This window comes from Dendropsophus ebraccatus, chromosome 4 (assembly GCF_027789765.1).
Source record: "Dendropsophus ebraccatus isolate aDenEbr1 chromosome 4, aDenEbr1.pat, whole genome shotgun sequence".
Classification (NCBI taxonomy): Eukaryota; Metazoa; Chordata; class Amphibia; order Anura; family Hylidae; genus Dendropsophus; species Dendropsophus ebraccatus.
The window spans coordinates 63,223,797-63,239,716 of NC_091457.1; the positions used below are offsets into that span (position 1 = coordinate 63,223,797).

At 41.8% G+C, this 15,920-nt stretch overlaps 1 protein-coding gene across 1 annotated transcript in view; it reads right to left on the minus strand.

Annotated features, from left to right (window-relative positions):
* Window positions 1–15,920, minus strand: part of RPGRIP1L (RPGRIP1 like) — a 113,710-nt gene that overhangs the window by 81,837 nt on the left and 15,953 nt on the right. The window contains exon 6 of the mRNA XM_069965949.1: window positions 14,474–14,617. Coding sequence (XP_069822050.1) covers window positions 14,474–14,617 — 144 coding nt within the window. The remainder of the gene's footprint in view (window positions 1–14,473; window positions 14,618–15,920) is intronic.

Consider the following 15,920-nt stretch of genomic DNA (forward strand, 5'->3'; position numbering starts at 1 on the left):
AGGCTCTGATGGTCAGATTCACAAATAACCTATTAGACCTCACGATATGTCCTGTATGTACAATGGTCTTTACCACTATGTCAATTAAATAATACATGATATTGCAGCTTATCCCCATTATAATGGATAAATGATCAATCAATTCCCTTCTAACCACGGGTATATAGTGGCCATGATATTCTGGAGCAATAGTGCTTTGTTGACCATTCACTGAATGGGTCCTATGGGCACCTTTACAAAACCCAGCTAATACCACAAACAAGTGGCAATTATGGAGATCAGCACTTGTTTGCAAAGTCTTTATATGGCTCAATTAATGGTGCATCTAGGCCACATGAATGGCCATTGGTGCAGCCTATTAATTTCATCACTGTCGGACACACATTCCCGGTCAAATGGGAGCATGTGGGTCTGACTAACAAAGTTCTAGATGTCTGCAAAAAGATAATAATAATTCCTTTATTTATTTAGCACTAACCTATTCTGTTGAGCTGTACATAGCTCAAATCAATCCCTGGCCCCATTAGGGTTCACAAACTAAATCCCCCTGTGTATGTTTTGGAGTATGGGAAGAAACTGGAGTACCTGGAAGAAACCTATGCAAACTCCTTGTAGATGCTGTCCTTGGTGGAATGAGAACCTAGGATCTCAGGGCTGCAAAGCCCATTGCTAACCAATGAGCCACTGTGCGGATTAGCTGAATTACATACTCGCAGCAATCTTTAAGACTGCTGCAAGTATGTAGTCCGAGGGGCCTGCCAGGACCTTAGCTCGTAGTGGATCTCGCTGCAAAACTCGCAGCGAAATTTCCGCTGCGAGTCGCCATGTCTGAACCCACCCTTAAACACATTTACACGAGAAGATAAATCCCTTTGAAAAGTCGTTAACGCGACTGTAATTGCGTTTGTATATATTCTGTAAATATACGTAACGGTGTCCATGTCTGTATACTGTAAACAATGACTGTTTACACTGAAAGTCTTGAGAATGAGTAACAATGATTTTGCGGTCAGCTCAAAAGATGCGATCAACGACACACAAATTTTCATTCGTAGTTTAATCATTGCCGCCTTTACACCAGAAGACTATCGCTTAAATTTGAATGATTTTTTGCACAATATTTGGCCTGTGTGCAGACGAGTAAAAGCAGGTGCCGCAGCTTCACTGATTGTGCAACAGTCTGCAGTGAAAATAGATGTTCTGCAACAGCTTTGGGCAGGGAACTGGCAGTGGTGCTGGGGGAAGGGAGTAAGCAGCGTGAGAGAGCTGTGATAGAGGGCTGAGGAAAAACATTGCACTCTGGAGCTTGCAGTACTCAGCAACTGCTCAACCAGGAGGTACAACCATATATTACAGAACCAAGAACCCCAAACAAGATTTTCAGAACTGGGGCCAACGGGTAGGCAATGCTTCAGCAGCAGGTTTATTTTTTTTTAACCTGTTGGAGTACACCTTTAAGTTGCAGTATGCTGCATATGGACTAGCCATTATGCTGATTGGTGAGGTTCTGGTGAAAGAAATCTAATCCATACACTATGGATTTATTATCAATGTTGTTTTTTTTATTACCATCACTGTCATTTCCAATCATAATTTTTTAATCTTTCATATTCCAGATGGAGACTGGACTGTATGCACCTTTGTGGGAAAAGCTAATGTGCGAGAACAGCCATACTCAGCTTCACCATTGAAACCATATTGTACGAGCAAATGCAGGAAGGAAAAATCTTAAAAAACGTGCAGTTAACGCTAAGCACTTGTGCCCCTTCACTTCAGTGTTTGGTTGGGCCTTGGCACCCACATACCACTAATCAAAACTTGTCATTTGACATGTCAAAAGGCTTTAACATGATAGTTCCCTCTTAAGAAACGGGGCTACCTTTGTTCATTTACTTCAATCCTTGTGAAGCAACACTTAAACAGCTAACAGATGCCGACTATCATAACATTCACACATCAGACACAACACTTCACATACCACAAGTCAACACCCTGCTTTTCTTACCAAGATAAAAGAGCTGGAGACTGAGTGGCACATCAGTGACTTATGAACTCACTGCTCACATCAGGGGAGGGAAAGCGTCTTTATATGTTAAGATGGGGGCAACTCAGATATGATAAGCAGATAAATGGAGGAACCGATGTGGGATTAGAAGTTCTGTGGCTAGACCAACAAACCTAAGTTTAGAACATCTTTATCACAAAACTGATTATTACGAGGATGGAGCCTGTACCGGCCTAAAGGACATTTTTGACTCCTAAGTTTCTGCATTGATTTAGGTATTTAAAAAAAAATACATTGCTTTAATAAAGCAATAATACTTCGTAATAAAATTTTATTAAAATAAATGTATAGTCATTTTTTTTACATACTGTATACACTTCCATTGACTGGTAGTAGTAAGGAGTATCACAGCCCCCACTGCTGCCACCAATGTTTATGTTGGGAACTGCAGGGCTTAGATAACTCTTAAATCCCTTCTATGATCTAGCGCGGTCACAGAGCACTATACAGAGCACGATCCTGTGTACTGTATATACTTAAATACAGTACCCAACCCAGGGGGAGATGTCTGACATGATCGTGGTGTCTGGCAGCTTCTGCACAGTGAGCAGTGACTGCCATCAACGCTCGCTCAGTTTCTAGCACAGTAAATGGTGATCATAATCACCGCTCCTGTGCAGAGGCGGACACACTCATTGATCGTGTCGAGCAGACTCCCCCCAAGTATTCTATATAAGAATATGGAGTACACAAGGGGAACGGGACTTTGGTCCCCATAGCACTGTGTGGCAGCACAAGATCACAGCAGGTGACTTGGAAACGCAGTTGCCGACACAGCTGTTGATGGCAGCCTCTTATTGCTGCTAGTCAATGGAAGTATATGTACTGTAACAAAAAAAAAAAATATATATATAATATAGACACACACACATTCACACATGCGTGTACGGTGACGCAGCATATTTTCTGCTGCAATACGCAGCAGATACGATCTAAATAACTGAACACAGCATCAAATCTGCACCATCAAATCTGCTGCAGATCTGCTGCGTATACGGTACGTGTGTTTGTAGCCTTAGGCCCCGTTCCCACTGAGGAAAGGTAGCGGAATTCAGCGACGGAATTGTCCGCCACGGAATGCCGTTAGCCTCCCGCTCATAATGGGAGTCTATGGGAGGCGCGCGCTCCTGCTCTGTACGCGCTGAAGAATAAACATGTTCATTCTTCAGCGCGGACAGGGCAGGAGCGCGCGCCTCCCATAGACTCCCATTATGAGCGGGAGGCTAACGGCATTCCGCGGCGGACAATTCCGTCGCGGAATTCCGCTACCTTTCCTCAGTGGGAACGGGGCCTTAGGGTGCGTTCACACCTACAGGATCTGCAGCAGATCTGCAGCAGATTTGATGCTGTGTTCAGTTATTTAAATGAAATCTGCTGCAGAAAATCAGCTGCAGATCCTGTAGGTGTGAACGCACCATTAAACAGTTTTTATTTAATTATTCCCCATTGTTTTCCAAGGCCTTGCTACATGAATTCTCAAAAATAGTTGAACATAATATATGTTATATACAAAATATTGTCTTTATAATACCTCCTGGATTATGATGACTGTAAAGGATCTATGAGAATATAGATAACCAGGAATGCATTGGCCCAATTTCTACATTGGACGTGTTCACCCGGTCTTTGTGGGTGGTGAAGCACTGTTAACGTAAAGCAGGCAGAAGTCTCAAAAGAGATTTCATGGATAATAAACGACATTTTGAGAAATCTTTGATAACCTTTCAATATAACACAGATTGTTTTTTTTCATGTACTCCTCGACACTTGTGCGCATATTGGAAACATTGTCACAAAGCAATCTTGAAACCAGAAAACCAACTACAAAGCCCCAACATCTGTAATCCAGCTGAAGACCTGAAATGCTTATTTTTATTCTAAGAAAAATCAAAGCTCGATGTGTTTTGGCATCGCCTGCCTCATTGTCCTTACAATGAAGATAAACAAGCTTGTATGACTGGGTTGATTCCCAAAAAGAAAAAAAAAAAGTGCCCTAATGTTGAAATAACAGACGCCTTGAACACGATACACCCATAAATTACGACTGATGAGAAGAAGCGGCACTGCGGTCCTATGTATATTATACTATGCAAGAAGGATTGCTCAATTCTTAATATCTTGTGCTACTCATCAAAGAAACAGTGTTGATACCTCCTGAAAGACGTTGCCGCTCTTCTCTGGATGTCTGCCTTCACACGCTCCTGTATGTTTTGGCACAGTAAAAACCATTCTATGGGGAAACATTAAGGAGGGTACAAACCAGTACAACACTTTGTACTTCACCTTTTATCTATTTATTTATCCACTGAAAGAGCCAAAAACAGATATTATCGGAGGCAAAAATAGACAACAAGCTAATGTGCCTTATTGGTGAAAAAACAATTATACAACTGGATATCGCAAAGTAAATTTGTCATTAGAAATGAGTGAATCACAAGCAAGCTCAGGTTTGTCCAAACTTCCAACTTTTGCAGCCACCAGTAATCAAATGCTGCACTTGAGACATCTTGTCAGTGTACCAATGTTTTTTCCACAATAAGGCTACGCAATACCTACCAAACAAATCGTTCAGGACACCACTGCAAGCAGCACGTCAATATAACTTAAACCTGACACTAAAGTGAAAAAACATAAAGGTAAAATTCATGTGATTTTTTTTTTATCTTTAACAGACGTCTCATTTTTGAATATTAATACCACCTGTCATATTAGAAAGTGTCTGGCAAGCTATAATAGGTTAGGGGCCTCTCATTTACTCCATTAACAAGGTGCTACCAACCCACTGTTGCTATCTAAGTGCTGAGAAATCTGTTTGCGCTATACAAATGAATATTATAGTACTTGAAAAAGCACTATATTGTAATCCATATTCTTCTTCTTCAGTTTCTTCTAGCCATTTTTCTGTGATTAATACAGCCAGAACCGCTTTGCACACAGACTCCATTCAAACTGCGTTTCTAAGCCCTCAGCGGTGTGAGGTGTGCTATATATTTTTGGTTGCAATCAGATTTGTCATTTTTAAGTAATTTACGTTTAAAGACCCCTAATTTCCCAAAGAAAATAATAGCCCATTGGAAATAATGGCCACACTCTAAACGCTAACAGCCAATCACAGCACATATGCAAATAGCTAAAAAATAGCAGCAAATAGAAATTCTAAGGTCTTGTCAGTCAATGCCTCACAACATCTACACAGTCACATGTCCACTATTGGCCAATAGAACATGGAAGGTCTCACTGACATGAGTAAGATTGTCATGGTAACCAAGCAATGATTTAACCATTATAAGTAGCAGAGCCGCTCTTAAAGTCGCTCTTAAAAGGGACTCAAGTCGCTCTTAAAGAAGCAGTTCACTTTTTATTTTTTTCGCCCCCCCCCCCCCGGGTAGCCGCTGTCAAGTATACTTACAGAAGCTGATCGGTGTCCCGTTCCCGTCGGTCAGTTCCGTCCCGCGGTGCCGTTCACATCGGGCGGCGCTCACTTCCGCCGTCTGCTGCGAGTCCTCTTCTCTGCCCAGTGATTATACGCCGGAAGTCACTCGCTTCCATGCATTCCCTATGGAAGTGCGTGACTTCCGGCGTTCAAATGACAAGGGAGAGAAGAGGAGTCACAGCGCCGGCGGAAGTGAGCGCGCGCCCGATGTGAACGGCACTGCGGGAAAGGAACTGACCGACGGGAACGAGACACCGATCATCTTCTGTAAGTATACTTGACAGCGGCTACCCGGGGGGGCGAAAAAAATAAAAAAAGTGAACTGCTTCTTTAAAGGGATGGGACCCATTTTTCTCCTAAAGGGACGGGACCCATGTCACTCTTTAAAGGGACGGGACAAAAGTCCTTCTTAAGAAGGACGGGACCCAAGTTGCTGTGCTGTGATCAGTGCTGTGATCAGTGCTGTGTATATAGAAGTCCCCCAGGAGGCTTCATATTACTGTATGTAAAAAAAAGAATAAAGTGTTTTTATTAATAAATAACCCCCTCCCCTAAAAGTCCAAATCACCCCCTTTTCCCATGTTATAAATAAAAATAAATAAACAAACATGTTTGGTATTGCCGCGTGCGTAATCACCCGAAATATTAATTTCTTTAATTCATGATCCCTCACGGTAAACGGCGTATGCGCAAAAAAATTCCAAAGTGCAAAATTGCGGATTTTGGGTCGCATCAAATTCAGAAAAATTGTAATAAAAAGCAATCAAAATGTCGCATATACGCACTCAAGGTACCGATAGATAGAAAGAACAGATCAGGATGCACAAAATGACACAGACAGCCCCATAGACCAAAGGATAAAAGCGCTATAAGCATGGGAATAGAGCGATTTTAAGGAACGTTTATTTTCTGTAAAAGATTTTAATTTTTTACGAGCCATCAATTAATATAAAAGTTATACAAGTTGCATATCGTTTTAATCATACCGACTTGAGGAACATCTATAACAAGTCAGTTTTTCCACAGGACGAACGGCGTAAGAGCAAATCCCTCCCAAAGAAAAAGAATTCCATTTTTTTTTTCAATTTCAATTTTTTTTAAGATGACGGGACCCAAGTCGTTCTTAAGATGACGGGACCCAAGTCGTTCTTAAGATGACGGGACCCAAGTCGTTCTTAAGATGACGGGACCCAAGTCGTTCTTAAGATGACGGGACCCAAGTCGTTCTTAAGATGACGGGACCCAAGTCGCTCTTAAGATGACGGGACCCATGTCGCTCTTAAGATGACGGGACCCATGTCGCTCTTAAGATGACAGGACCCATGTCGCTCTTAAGATGACGGGACCCATGTCGCTCTTAGGATGACGGGACCCATGTCGCTCTTAAAGGGACCAAAGTCGCTCTTAAAGGGACCAAAGTCGCTCTTAAAAATGACCCAAGTTGCTCTTAAAGGGATGGAACCAATTTTGCTCTTAAATTGACGGGACCCATGTCACTTTAATAGGGATGGGGCCCATGTCCCTCTTAAAGGAACGGGACCAAAGTCGCTCTTAAGGAACGGTTCCCAGGGTTAAAGTTTTTCTTAAAAGGAAGTCACTGTTAAAGGGTAGCTCTTTTCAAGAATTATGTATTTCCCTGGAAATGCAAATCTAGTTATTATTACTATTATTAATAATAATATTTACCTCTCCAGCTGAGTGTGCATAGAAAATATTTTTTATTATTGCGTTATCATTATGTTGCAAAATATTTTCTTTATAAATTTTTTTTTTAAATGTTTGTTACTTTTGCTTGTACAGCCCCTGCAGTATGTTATATAAGTTTTATCGCCTCTCTTTATACCTGTACAGAGCCTATATCAGTTTCTTTAAACAAAGCTTTGTCCTTGGCAGAGTCCTAACCCAGTCACTGATTGGAAAGGTCAAATGGGTATGTGATGTTGCTCCTGGAAGAGCTGCACGTGCCCAGCGGCTGTCAACAGGACCCGGGAGCTGCGCTATACGGACAGGTAAAAATACTTTGTTTATTTTTTTTCCCCGCAGCCCCCTGGCTTCCTGCCTTTTTTCAATTTTACAGGACTTGTCCTTTCAGGACCAGAGGCAATTTTTAAAATCTATTTATGTGGTTATAGCTCTGTGATGCTATAACTTATCCTAGTGATTCTGATATTGTTTTTATGACTTGTTGTACTTTAGGTCAGTGGTAAAAATTTTGGCTGCTGTCCGAACTATTTTGTGAAAAATGCCCACATTTTATTTAAAAGAAAAAAAAAAAGATCAAATTTGCATTTCTCTGCTAATAGACCCATCCGGTAAGGCTGTTTGGAGCACTGCCCCGCTCCCAGAGCAGCAATCCGGCCTGCTCTGATAGACCAAAAAGTCATTGGCTTCATGCCCTCCCAGTCAGTCTTGTGGCCGCCAGTAGAATTCTGCCTCTAAATTACTGGAGGGGGAGGGCTACCTACATAGAGGTTTCTTCTTACTGGGCGGTCTAACCACCTGGGTGTGGCCGGGGCTACCTACATGGATGCACACAGGGGTCTAACTACTATACGGATGCAGAGAGAAGATCTATATTATATGGAGGTACAGAGTGGCCTAAATACCTTTTGGAGGCACATATTGGGCTAAACTGCCTATGTGGGGCACAGACGGGGAACTGTTACTGTGTGAACCAAACAGTTGCTGCCTCAAACACCATTAAAACAGTATATGAGGTGCCTGCAAGTAGAAAAATGTGGTATATTTTGCAAAAAATATACCCATAATAAAAATAATGTTTTAAAGCACTACATATACTTGTCACTGCTTATGTTTGCAATGTAAAGCTACACTAAGAGGGTTAAGGGACTCCTTAACTTTACAGTCCCACTGTGTTGGTGGTAATCTTCCTGGCTCAAAAAGAAGGAAGATTTGTTTAATAAAGGGCCATAAAAGTTAGGATCCTATAATTAGACAAAGTGGTTTTTCCCTTTTGTCGATTATCGATAAACAATCGCAAACTAGGACTTTTGTGAACAACCTGAACTGGTTCCCCATAATACACAGAATGATAGTTGTTAGTTGTGATCGTAATTACAATTTTTATTACATTAGTTTTTACAATCATTTGCATATGATATGAGTATACAAATGAAAGTGATAACTAACAATGAGCACCTACACCGAAAGATTTGCAAAGGATTAACGTAGATTAACAATGATTTTATGGTAGACTCAAAAGATGCAATCAGTGACACACAAATTCTCGTAAGTTGTTTGATCATTTCCTGCATACACACAGAAAGATTATGGCTTAAATTTGAATAATATAATAATTTTTCGCAAGATAATCTTTCTGTGTAATAGGGTCCTTAATCTTACTGAATAACAAAAAAAAAAAAAAATTTCCATCACTTCTGACCTCCAGTGTGATAACTGATCTGTCCCTAAGAATTATTTATGAAGTGGGTGACACATTCCCTACCTAAGGCATTGTTTGAACTCCTTTTCCTCGCTATCATAATTTGGACTAGGAATTCCTTTTTTACCCTATTAGTCCAAATAATCCTTTTGAAGACTTATGTTCAATGAGCATCTGGACAAAAAAGTAGAAATCACTGAAAACTGGGCAAGCTTAAAAAGGTAATATTCTATAAATGTTTTTACAAGCGACCAATAAAATATGTTTAAAGCGCTTTTATGACTTGCACAGCATATGAATTAATATACTTTCCTCTCACCTATTATTTCCTATTCTTGCAGTTTTTTTCTTAACATTTTCAGAAACAAAGTATGTTTATAAGCTTTCTATTTTAATAATAATTTTGGATCAAAGACTGAAAAGATACACATGCTACTTGTAACTCCGGATTCTTTACTAATGATGCATTATGTAGAACACATGCAAGAAACACAGCACAGTGTTCCTGTAAAGGGTCACAAAACATGAAGAATAAAAAAAAAAAAAGAAACTTGGGCCAACATCAAAGCCTGGAGAGCTAACTGGCATTTTGTTGCCAAATCTTACTGGCCAATTATACATTCGAAGCACGTGGGACACAGTGATCAAAATGTTGTTTTTTTTTTCTTTTAACAATAAAAGTAGTTTAGTTTCCACTTTGAACTGGTCTACAAAATGAAACTATATATTTTTTTGTTTCATGCGTGCTGGATTTCCAGTGAGAAACTCATCTAAAACCTTAGTCTTTTGCCAATACACCTTAATACATTAGCTCATAACATGATAAACCCAAGAAGGAAAAGAGGTAAATCAGGCATATCTTTGGAGAAGCCAAAGAAGACCCTAAAGGGGTTCTGGAAAGGTATTGAGCAGAGCTGCCATTAAACAGCACAATCCTTTGCTTATGACAGGACGTATTTTCTACCTCATTTACTCATCTACTGTGTTCCCCCAAGCTTAACTGGGAATACTCGGTGAAAGTGGGGTATCTGGCCAATAGTCAGAATATACCACTTGGTTATAAAATGTATTCCCATCCTATGAGATTATGGCAAATCAAAATTATTCTGGCCTGATATTTGGGCCTGTTCAGTTCCTCCTCAGTTCCAACGGGTCGCTTCAACTTCATAACTCTTCATTCAAGCCTTTCATCCAGCACTGCCCTTATACTCTTGCCTTAAAGTGATAGAGTAAGGGGGGGGGGTGACACTATGTGTTGTTCTAAGCACTATCCACAAGCGGAGATGCCACACATTTGATATATACCTGTATAACACTTGTCTGTGTCTTCTTTCTGCTCTAAAATCGCTCCATTTCATTGATAGACAGTGTCACCTTGGTGGGGCTTCATGGCAGTTGGGCCCTCTCCACAGCCGGGGGAGATGTCAGAATGCAAAAAGGAGGTGACAGTGTCACTTTAAAGTGACAGTGCCCCCCCCCCTTTTTGCATTATGACTTCTCTACACAGGTGTAAAGGGTAAATTTAGTACTTGTAAACTAGTAATTTAGTTTGGTGCTTGTTCCAGTGAAAAGTGATCTTTTATCATCTGCGGATTGTGCCACCTGGGCTTCATGGGCACAACCTCACTTAGCCCCACCCACATTGCCACAGTAGACCTCCCCCTCAGCAGTCATTGGTGTGGGCCGACCTGGTGGGGATGGAGCCTAGACCTTTAGGCCGGCACTTCCAATGGTTGCTGAGGGGCGGGGCCTATGCAACGATGATGCTGCAGAGGGGTGGGGCTACAGTGGCACTGCGGCTGCGAAGCCCCGCCCAGGTAGCACAATCCGCAGATGATTAAAGATCACTTTTTACTGCAACAGGCACCATGACGTATGATATAAAATAAGGTATGAAAACTGCTAAATTTACCCTTTACACCTGTGTAGAGAAGTCACTTTAACTAATAAAATTAGCCAATCAGTCCTTGCAGCGGTACACCCCACCACCAATGACAAGCTGAGCAGGAAGCCCATGCGCTGCTGGGTGCGGGGGATGAGTGTAACTCGTTTTTTTTATCTGTACATCCCCTGCATTTTCTTTATTTTGCCTGAACAACCTCTTTAAAGGAGAAGTAGGGCATTCACAAAAAAAACAACTGCAGGGCATGGGAGGAACATAAACTATATTAACTCACCTCTACCCATGCCTCTCCAATGCTGGACCGCTGCTCCGGGACCCCCACTGGGCTCCGGGATCCCCAGTAGATCCAACTGATAGACTGCCCGCTCAGCCACTCAGTGACAGAAGCGGTATGCTGTTCCACTCACTAATTGGCTGAGCAGGCTGTCCTTCAGCAGAGATTAACGTCCCCCCACCCCCAAGTCGTGATATTATCCAAACTCGGGAAAAATGCCTTCCGGTGGGGGTCCCAGGGCTGGTCACATCAGGGGCATGGGAAGAAGAAAGCAGTGCTTGCTTATTATCTCCTCCCCTGCCGCCTGCAACATTTTGGAAATGGACGGATTTCTCTTTAAAAAGGGAAATAAGTCCAGGTCACACTGATTTAAAGGTTAACACACCTGCTCTACAAAGTACATGCAGAGGCCATCTGAATAGGTCTCTTCCACTAGAGTTAGATGAACACCTGTGTCAAGCTTAAAAAAAGTGGTCTGTTGTGCTACTGGATTTTATATTAAAATGACTTGCAAGAATTAAAAGGGGTTATCCAGCATTAGAAAAACATAAGCACTTTTTTTTTCTGGAGACGACAGTTCAGGTGTGGTTTGCAATTAAGCTCCATTCACCTCAATGGAACCAAGTTGCAAAACCCAACCCAAACTGGAGACAATAGTGTCGTCTCTGGAAGACAGTGGCCATGTTTTTCTAATGCTGGATAACCTCATTAAGAAGAAGCAGGCCAGCACCCGATTGTCTCACACTTTAAAGTGACACTGTCACCCCCTATTTGCATTTTGACTGCTCTCCACAGGTGTAAAGGGTAAATGTTACAGCTTTCATTACTTATTTTATATCACACCTCATGGTGCTTGTTCTGGTAAATAGTCGTTTTTATCACCTGTGGATTGTTATATGTAGTCGGGGCCTCACCGCCTATGTGCCACTTCGCTCCGGCTCTAGCACAACTTAGCCCCGCCCCCATTCGTGACATCACCACATAGGCCCCACCCCCTAAGCAGTCTTTGGAAGGGCCAGCCTAAAGCTCTATGCCCCACGCTCTAGATTGTCCCGCACCAATGGCCACTGAGGGGGTGGGGCCTATGTGCTGATGACGTTAAAGATGGGGGTGGGGCTAAGTGGCGCTAGGGGCGGAGAGATGTAGCACATAGGCTAAGATGCCCCGCCCACATATACCAATCCACAAGTGATAAAAAACGACTTTTTACCAGAACAAGCACCATGAGATGTGATATAAAATAAGTAATAAAAGCTGTAACATTTACCCTTTACACCTGGGGAGAGCAGTCAAAATGCAAATAGAGGGTGACAGTGTCACTTTAAGCTTCTTTTTGACTATCACACTTTGGGGTCCTCGTTTCCCTGCAGTTCAGCCTCCTCTCTATTTATGATCATTTATATTTTATCCTGCTTTCTCTTTCAAAGTGCTTTGCTATCAATCCCAGGATGCTTAGGGTTCTTTTACATTACTCAATCTTTGCCTGTCTGCGGCCACAAAAGAGTGACAAGATCCTGTGTGGTACAGTTCATGCAACTTAAAACACACAGGAAGATCTAGAGATGGCCACCCAGTTAAGAGAAAAGAAAATCAAATTATTTCCAGGGGGTCACTGAGAGATCACACATCCCAACTTAAGGAAAGGATTCCAAGAATATTCAGACAAAAAAAGTGAATAGTTGCATAATGAATTAAGTTGGTGCCTTTCTTTTTACTAGACTGCTTCTTTAAACAGATTGTGTCATGAAGCAAAAATGGTATAATAAGATGTGTAACACATACATACATATATGTAAGGTAGAACACATGTATTGTTTATTGTATAGTAGTTTACATTACTGCACCATTTTAGTTCCCTATGCATTTATGAATACTTTCTGGTTTCCTCTCTGCACTGTGACCCTGCTGTTGCCATGTAGCAGTGCAGACACTTTCCTACAATCCTCTTCTGTTGCATGTGAAGTGAAAACCGACTGCCAGTACTAATGGGACAGATCAGGTGACTGCAGCAGAACTCAGCATGAGTGACCCAAGCTAGTGGATGCCTGGCGTGCTGTTACCAAGGGCAACAGGATAACAAATAAAGCAGAACATGGGGGACTGGTGAGTCTATATCTCTCAAATTATACATTTTAAGAAATGCATGTATATTGTTAATATGCTTCACTTAATATAATTCATTAATATAGACTAGTTTTCCTCCGTGACAGAACCTATTATTAGCCTGGTGCGGCAGGATATGTTGTCAAAACTCCTGCTAGTACACTATGCTCTTCTGAAGAGAGAGGTCCACGGAGCAGCTGGAGGGGCAATAGACTGCAATGTAATACACTCACGATGCAGTCTATGGTAAACACTTTAGTTTCTGTCCAAAATGTGAACATTTCCTTTAGTTTAAAAACTGATATAATATACAGAAATGACACTCCATACTGCTTTTCCACTGGTAGACAGCATGTAATACAGTGCAGAGCTGCAATCACAGCTATGCTGGGTGCAAGCTGAAATAGCTGGCAAGCCTGTCGATAGACAGAGCCTTCAAGGAAAATTAACTACAGATTAGAGAACACTAACCTGCTGTAATATTCCCATGGCACGCAAGACGCTAAAAATTAAAAGGGTAACCCCCTTCCCCCCGTTTTACCTTGCAGATTGCTTGAATATTGCTCCACTTCCTGGAGTTTCCTCTGTGGATAGACTTCTTCACTGTGATTGGTCCTTTCACCAGTAGCACTAGGGCTGGCATTGTCATCATGATAGCTGCTGGCCTGTGCTCTGCTGAGCTCAGCTACACCAACTCTGACAGCTTTGCAGTGATGGGAGCTCCAGTGTGATGAGACACTGCTACCAAGGTAATAAGAACCAATTGCAAACTTTTTTTAATGACCCCTTTAAGGTAATTTTCTTACCTTTGCCCTCTGTGCTGTATTTTGGTAAATCTTTAGTTTAATTATAATGTAGTGTGATGCACCGGGGGAAGGGACTTCTGCCCTTAGTGCACCGATTAGCCGCTCCTCATGGATAGTCCTCCGGTGCTCTGCAGTGATAAATGAGTAACATTGCTGCAGAGAGCTGCCTCAATATTGAAGCATGAAGAATGGATTGTTGTGGTAGTCAACTTCCCCAGTAAACATGGAAACCGACCAGTAGGTAATAGTCTTCTAAACTGCTGTTTGTTTCCCTTTAATGGAATAACTTATCTCCTTAAATACTAAAGGCCAGTCCTATATAAGAATACTGTATAGTGGCTGATGTTAAAGCTTCTGGAACAATATCTAAGCTGACTCTGAACAACAAAGGAATGCTGAGAGATATGAGCTCAGGAGACCACAGAACTGTAAAAATGGTAAAAAGGAGAACATTCCCTTTAAATAAAGTATGTAACTGTTCTATACCTTTGATCACTGGCTTGGTGTTCTCTAAGTTGTAGGAACATTTCTTCATATTCCTTCTCCTTCCTGTGCAGTTCATCCCTGAGAATTTCCGCTGAGTGCTCTAGTTCCTCTATTCGACTCCGCTGTAACTCTACCATATTTTCACTGTAGATTCAAAAGACATGTTCCAGGTTTAGGCTGGGTTCACACTACGTATATTTCAGTCAGTATTGTGGTCCTCATATTGCAACCAAAACCAGGAGTGGATTAAAAACACAGAAAGGCTCTGTTCACACAATGTTGAAATTGAGTGGATGGCCGCCATTTAATGGCAAATATTTGCTGTTATTTTAAAACAACGGCTGTTATATTGAAATAATGGCAATTATTTACTGTTATATGGCGGCTATCCACTCAATTTCAACATTGTGTGAACAGATCCTTTCTGTGTTTTTAATCCACTCCTGGTTTTGGTTGCAATATGAGGACCACAATACTGACTGAAATATACGTAGTGTGAACCCAGCCTTAATGTTTACCAGACATGATAATTAAAGGAAAAGAGAAGACAACTAACATTATCTGAAAGACATAGGCAGATAGGGTTATCCAGCGCTACAAAAACATGGCCACATAGACAGCACCACTCTTGTCTCCAGGTCAGGTACGGTTTGCAATTAAGCCCCATTCCCTTCACTGGAATGGAGTTACAAACCTGCATCCAAGCTGGAGACAAGAGTGGTGCGGTCTCTGGAAGAGCTGTCCATTTCCATATGAAAAAGCAGTCAATTTCCATATCACACAGCAGTACATACTTACCGCTGCTGCTGGGATTTGGCATCCTGTTCCTTCAGCTCTCCCATCTAACCCCTTCAGGCCCCACCTCCTCCAGAAAAATTGATAGCTGGAGGAGTTGGGGCCAGAAGACACAGCGGCTGGACGAGAGAGAGTTGGAGAGCAGGATGTCAGATCGCAGCAGCAGCAGTAAGTATTTACTGCTCTGTGATAAGGAAACTGACAGCACAGATATGTGTAAATATCTTTCCCTTTATCATCATCTGCCTCACAATAAATTTTTAAAGCCTGCTCTTAACAGACGAACAGAGGATCAGGCATTTTTCCCATCCTCCACTGATCGCTGGCACTTTTACATGAGCCAATTATCAGTGGAAGGGGCATTTCTTGTAACGCTCCTGGCCGTTAATCAGCCCATGTAAAAGGCCCTTAACTCTTATTGCAATCCGCCGCTGCTGTGCTGAGAAGTCTTATGCAAATCGGACGATAGAGCCCACAGAGCATTCCCCTAGGCTGCAAAATACCAACATTGTTCAGAGTGGCCATTTATATACAGGGATAGAAGATTGGTTTAGAGAAAAGGGGCTAAATGTTGATAGGCTTCTGCAACCCAGGGGAACGCTCTATGGGCTTTTTTTCTAATCTGCATATATTTACTAAAGCTAAGATCTCA